At 30.3% G+C, this 6,981-nt stretch overlaps 1 protein-coding gene across 1 annotated transcript in view; it reads left to right on the forward strand.

Moving 5' to 3' along the window:
- Positions 1-256: 256 nt before the first annotated feature.
- The window catches only part of rhof (ras homolog family member F), a 10,579-nt gene continuing 3,854 nt past the window's right edge, over positions 257-6,981 (forward strand). Inside the window, exons 1-4 of the mRNA XM_073829320.1 lie at positions 257-908; positions 1,252-1,339; positions 5,259-5,368; positions 5,676-5,810. Of these exons, the coding sequence (XP_073685421.1) occupies positions 777-908; positions 1,252-1,339; positions 5,259-5,368; positions 5,676-5,810 (465 nt within the window). The 5' untranslated portion in view covers positions 257-776. The remainder of the gene's footprint in view (positions 909-1,251; positions 1,340-5,258; positions 5,369-5,675; positions 5,811-6,981) is intronic.

Raw genomic sequence — 6,981 nt, forward strand, 5'->3', positions numbered from 1 at the left:
TATATATATATATATATATATATATATATATAAATTCTAGCTGGTGATTAATAATAATAATAATAATAATAACACAAGACGATTACAAATATAAAATTGTAATCAAAAGAGAAAAAGCAAAAATAAAAACTAAGAATTCAAAATATATAGGCTACATTTTTTAAATGATAACATTTGTATTTTCTAGTAATAGAGTTAATAAGACTTTATATAAATTTTATTAGCAACATAACGTCACACTCTTATTTACTTTCCATAATTATCAACAAATTGCTCAAATAATCACCACAATGACATTTTTGTCATATCATCTTATGCATACCATTCAGAGCAGCGTCCTGTCCCACTCCACCCTCCGTAGACAAGAGAATGTGAGAAATGTGAGAACTTTTCAAAAGGACTGTCTCAGTAAAGATGTATTTAGGAAGTAAACTGTCCTGACCGGCTGGAGGGAGTGCCCTCATGTACCCCGCCTAGTGATGGTGTGGACCATGTGTAGACAGGCACAGGAAAGAGTCACACATGTTCAGCCGCCTCAATTACAGCCGCACGCTCTGATCTAGGCTTCTTGAAAACACAGTCACATGGTTTGAAAAGAAAAAAGGCGAGAGGAGGAGGAAGTCGAGACCGGATAGCAGCAGCATGCTTACCTGGCAAAGTGTTAGTCTCACGTTATACTCACACGCCACTGTCACCAATGAATTTACCTGACACTTCTGTGCACTTGGGCACCTGTTGGAGGAATTGACTTCGCCGGTGCGGCCCGCGGAAAGGACATGACAGAGAACGGCATTGTGGTGGCCGGGAATGGCACTCAGCAGGATTCTCTTAAAGTTGTGATCGTCGGAGATGGAGGTTGTGGGAAAACATCTCTGTTAATGGTGTACGCCAAAGGAGATTTTCCTGAGGTAAGCTTTTTGATGATGGTTAAGCTAAAAAAAAAAATACAATTTTGAAGGGGTTTGTGTTGGAAAAGTAAAAATGTATGTGTTTATCTTGACAGCCGGTGTGTTTTTTTTTACTTTTATTTTTATAATTGTGAGGGTAGTTACAAAAATAAGCATTTTTTTAACAGAAGGAAACATTGCAAAATCTATTACAGTCATTTGCACAACATCCTCAGCAAGTTTTTCCACTCCCAGACTTGCTTTCTGCCTACGCCTTGATTGTACTTAAAATGTGTCTTGTAAAAACATGTTTTTTAATGCACTGTGTTTGTATGTGTTTAATTTTTATATTGATGTCCAACAGAAATATGCCCCGTCTGTGTTTGACAAGTATGTCACCACTGTCTCCTACGGAGGGAAAGACATTCAGCTGAATCTTTATGATACGGCAGGTAATTTTCTAAAGGCTCCAGACACACCTCAGATTCCAATCACCTTATTCTTTTCAGTGACACACTTCATTGATTAAATGTTTAGGCAGGAATGTTGAGTGAAATGGGTGTGAGGCCATTAGTAATAGTTTTCATAGCTGTCATCCTTGAGGTCAGGTCACATGCATACTTTTATTATTGCATGGTTAGCTAAATAATTAAAAAACAAAGGTTTTTTGACATTGAATTATTATTTTTTTTGTCATCATTTGTTGACATCTAAGGTCATACACTCTTAAAAATAAAGGTGCTTCACGATGCCATAGAACAACCCTTTTGTCTAAATGGTTCCATAAAGAACACAAAAGGTTCTTTGTGGCAAAAGAAGGTTCTTCAGAATATAAAAAGGGAAGAAAGAGATGTTTTTTTTAAAGAACCTTTGACTGAATGGTTCTTTGTGGAACCACAAATTGTTCCTCTATGGCATCGCTGTGAAGAAAGAGTGTACTATATAAGTTCCTTACAGTATGTTACAGAGTAAGCCATTGCAAAATATTCATATTCTAAGTATCACCCTCCGATTTTTAAGCTGTGGCTTGTTGGGCCAGAATCTGTCTGCGGATGTGGTGCAACATGCTAAAAGCCACTATTGAATGTGTAACGCAGTTGTTAAATTTGTGGATGAATATTGCGTGTATTAAAAATGTTAAAACCTTCACTTTAATTATCTGTTCAAAAGTTTGGGGTGAGTAAGATATTTTTTTCTTTGGATGGAGTGAGTATTTAATCAGCAAGGATTTATTTATTAAATTAATCAAAAGTGACAGTAAAGACATTTCTAACGTTATAAAAGATCTTTATGTTATTTTTTTGAATGCAGCCTTGGTGAGCATAAAATACATTTTTTCAACAAGATGAAAAAATCTTACTGACCTCAAACTTTTGAACAGTAGTGTATTTTTGTTATATGTATATATACAAAGATGTTATTACAGAAAACAACTGTTATACTTGTTTTTGAAGCCTCAAATTGGTTGAAAATGGAATATAAGAGTTAGTCATCAGGAGCTACAGGATATATTTTTAAACTTTTAGTCTATTTTTACAGTAAATATATAGTCATAGAATAAGGAAATAAAATTTGTATTAATCACACTGATCGTCAGACATTTTACACCTTATTTTAAATGTTGCACATTGTTCCTTTGAACTTTCTATTCATCAAAAAATCCTGGAGGCTTTCCACAAAATCTTAGGTTAGGCAGCACAACTGGTTTTAACATTTGATATCTGATCATGTGACTCTGAAGACTGAAGTAATGATGGAGTAATTCCGATTTACATCACTGGAATACTTTTTAAAATACATTCAAATAAAGAATTATTTTAAATCGTGACAATATTTCAAAATATGACTGTTTTCACTGTATTTTATTAAATAAATGCAGCCTTGGTGAGCATAAAAAAAACTTGAAAACTAGTGTAATTTTGTTAAATGTGTATATATTACAAAACATATTACAGAAAAAAAGTTACAGTTGTTTTTGAAGCCTGGTTGAATATAGAGTTAATATTTGAGTTAGTCATATTCTAGTATGTTCATGGTTCAAACATGGTTTCAGAACTGTATATTCAGGAACTACAAGATATAGTTTAGTCTATTTTTACAGTAAATATATGGCCAGAGAATAAGGAAGTTTTAATTTTATTAATCACACTGATCGTCAGACATGTTATACCTTATTTGGAATGTTAACTTTCTATTCATCAAAAAACCTGAAAGTATTATGCTTTCCACAAAGATTGGAATAATGATGCAAATCTCACAGGAATAAATTCAAATTTAAAATATATTCAAATAGAAATGAGTTATTTTCAAATGTAATACTATTTTAAAAAATATTACTGTTTTTATTGTATTTTTGATTAAATAAATGCAGCCTTGGTGAGCATAAGATACATTTTTCAAAAAGACAAAAAATCTTACCAACCCCAATTTTTTTAACAGTAGTGTATTTAAATGTATATATACAAAAAAAAAAAAAAAAACTTATACTTGTTTTTGAAGCTTCAAATTGGTTAAAAAAAGGAACATTTTAGTTAATATTTGAGTTAGTCATATTCTAGGATGTTTAAAGTGGTTTTTACAGGATATATTTTAGTCTATTTTTACAGTAAATATATAGACAGAGAATAAGGAAGTTTCATTTTTATTAATCACACTGATCATGAGACATTTTATACCTTATTGCACATTGTTCTTTTGAACTTTCTATTCATCAAAAAATCCTGAACGTACTATGGTTTCCACAAAAACATTAAGCAGCACAACTGCTTTTAACATTTGATATCTGATCATGTGACTCTAAAGACTGTACTAATGATGCTGAAAATTCAGCTTTGCATCAAAGGAATAAATTACATTTTAAAATATATTCACATAGAAAACAGTTATTTGAAATACTAATAATATTTATAAATATTACAGTTTTTACTGTATTTTTGATTAAATAAATACAGCTTTGGTGAGCAGAAGATACGTTTTTCAAAAAGATAAAAAAAATTTAACAGTAGTGTAATCTTGTTAAATGTGTATATATATACAAAGATGTTACAACAGAAAAAAAAACTGTTATACTTGTTTTTGAACCTTCAAATTGGTTGAAAATTATTTTAGTTAATATTTGAGTAAGTCATATTCTAGGATGTTCATAGTTCAAAATGGTTTCAGAACTCTGCATTCAGGAACTACAGGATATTTTTTTATATTTTTAGTTTACTTTTTACAGTGAATATATAGCTTTAAAATAAAGAAGTTTAATTTTTAATAATCACACTGATCGCCAGACGTTTTATACTTAAATATTTGAAACGTTTGAGCTTTCTATTCATCTAAAGACTGCAGTAATGATGCTGAAAATTCAGCTTTGCATCACAGGAATAAATTACATTTGAAAATGTATTCAAATAGAAAACGGTTAAATCGTAATTTCAAAATATGACTGTTTTTACTGTATTTTTGATTAAATAAATGCAGCCCCGGTGAGCATAAAATACCTTTTTTTTTTCTTTTTGAAAAATATTTGTAGTCTATTGCTATAGTGAATATATTACTTTAGAATAAGAAAGTTGAATTTTTAATAATCATACTGATCACCAGACATTTTATACTTAAATATTTGAAATGTCTTTCTATTCATCCGAAGACTGGAGTAATGATGCTGCAAATTCAGCTTTGCATCACAAGGATAAATTACATTTTAAAATGTATTCAAACAGAAAACAGTTAAATCGTAATTTCAAAATATGATTGTTTTTACTGTATTTTTGATTAAATGGTGAGCATAAAATACTATTTATCTATTTATTGTGACCGTGACCAAAAAGGTTCATTTTTGAAAAATATTTTTAGTCTATTGTCACAGTAAATAAATTACTTTAGAATAAGGAAGTTTACTTTTTATTAATCACACTGATCGTCAGACATTTTCTACCTTATTTGGACTGTCTCACATTCTCACGTTGATCTAATCGTCGTCTCATTTACTGCCACTAACCTCACTGAACCCCTGACGTCTATATAACCCCAATTTCTCCATTGTAAATGCTTTTTTTTTTTGGTCTAAATTGAACTGCATCTTTAGTAATCGAGCTGCTTATCAGGCCCACACTGCTGCCTGGACCTTCTCTGTCTCTCAGGAACAGGATGTTGAAGCCAGGATGTGGTTTTCTACCACATCTCGGTTTTTCGTCAAAATACTTTGTTCATAAAATACGATGTACAGGAAGATGCTTTATATGGTCAGAGAGGCCTCCACCTCTTCAGCTTCAGTGACTTCAGTGTAGAAGCACTGCCATAGAAACACTCAACATAATGCGGCTCTCAGTGGCGTCAGTGTGAAAAAATTACGTCATTTCCTTCTAATCTGTTTATTGACAGGCCAAGAGGACTACGATCGCTTGAGGCCTCTGTCATATCAAGAAGTAGACCTGGTTCTCATCTGCTACGATGTGACCAGTCCGACGTCGTTCGAGAATGTCACGATAAAGGTAAAATTTGCTTTTGGCTGAGAAACTGAAGTGAACGTCAGGTGAAAGTCTGTTTTAACTTTTGATAAACTTTGACCTGAACAGTAGATGATTACAGACGGACCACCTCTGAAAACAAACAGTGTTTCTGGAAGCTTCCTGCCGTGTCAGTTCAGAGGAATGTGCCGAGCCCCGTTTAAATAAAGCCACAGCATTCAAGGCCTAAAGATAGATGCAGTGCACCATTATGGCATTAAGGAAGAGCAGAAAACTATTTATATAAAAGAAGTAGTTCAGATTGAAATGTTTTTTTCCTCTCACCCTGCAGTGGTACCCAGAGGTCCATCATTTCTGCCGTGACGTCCCCATTATCTTGATAGGGTGCAAGACGGATCTGCGAAAGGACAAAGAGAGGATGAGGAAGCTCAAAGCTTTAGATCAGGCGCCCATCACCTACCTCCAGGTTAGCGTTACATTTGCATTCATTCATTGAGCTGATATTTTTATTCAAAGTGGCTTACAAAATAAAATAATGACTATAAATAAAAAAATAAGTCAGATTGGGTTAAGTTCACATTTTTTAGGGTTAAGTTCTACTAGATGTGAAAATAGTTGTGCTGCTTAATATTCTTGTGGAAACCGTGTTACTTTTTTTCCATAAAGAAATAGAAATCTTTATAAATGTCTTTACTGTCACTTTTGATTGATTTAATGCATCCCTGCTGAATAAAAATATTTCATTAAAAAAAAACAAAATTTTAATGGTTTTTTATTTTACTATTTATAAATATATATATATATATATTTTTTTTACAATATTTAATTTTATTTACAATTATTTTGTATGTTTATTTTTAGACTTATAACTTTAATATTTATACATTTTATAATTATTATAATTTATAATAATATTTTTAAATTTAAATATTTAATTATATTTATTTAATATGTATTTTTTTCTTTTAGATTTATATGCATGTTTATTTTTATATTGTTGTAAACAAATTTACTGTCACTTTTGATTAATTTAACCCACCCCTGCTGAATAAAAGTATTACTGTCATAAAAAAAAACATTGACCCTAAAATTTTGAATTGTAGCTATATATATTTTTAAATGTTACAATTTATTACAAGTAACATTTATTTAATATTTAATGTTATTCACAATTTTTTTGTATGTTTATTTTTATATTGGTAGTTTTACATATTTTAAATATTGAAATTATCATATTTATTTAATATAATTTTCTTTTTCATTTATATGTATGCTTATTATTATGTGTAAACACATTTACTATCACTTTTGATTAACTGAATGAAATTTGAAAATTAATTCTGATAAATTTCAATATTTTTTTTTAGAATATTTAATTTTAGCATGTTTATTTAATATGTACATTTTCTTTACACATGTATGTTTATTTTTATATTTACTGTACATTTTGATTAACTTATTGAGTATTAATTTCATTTAAAAAGTGCTGAGCTCAAAATTTTTAATAATAGTTATACATTTGATATATTTATATGCATTTTTATATTGGTGTAAATGATTTTACAAGCATCCCTGTTGAATAAAAGTATTAAGTATTAATAAAAATTATTGACCCCAACATTTAGAATGGTAGTTAT

This window comes from Garra rufa, chromosome 23, assembly GCF_049309525.1.
Source record: "Garra rufa chromosome 23, GarRuf1.0, whole genome shotgun sequence".
NCBI classification, from domain to species: Eukaryota; Metazoa; Chordata; class Actinopteri; order Cypriniformes; family Cyprinidae; genus Garra; species Garra rufa.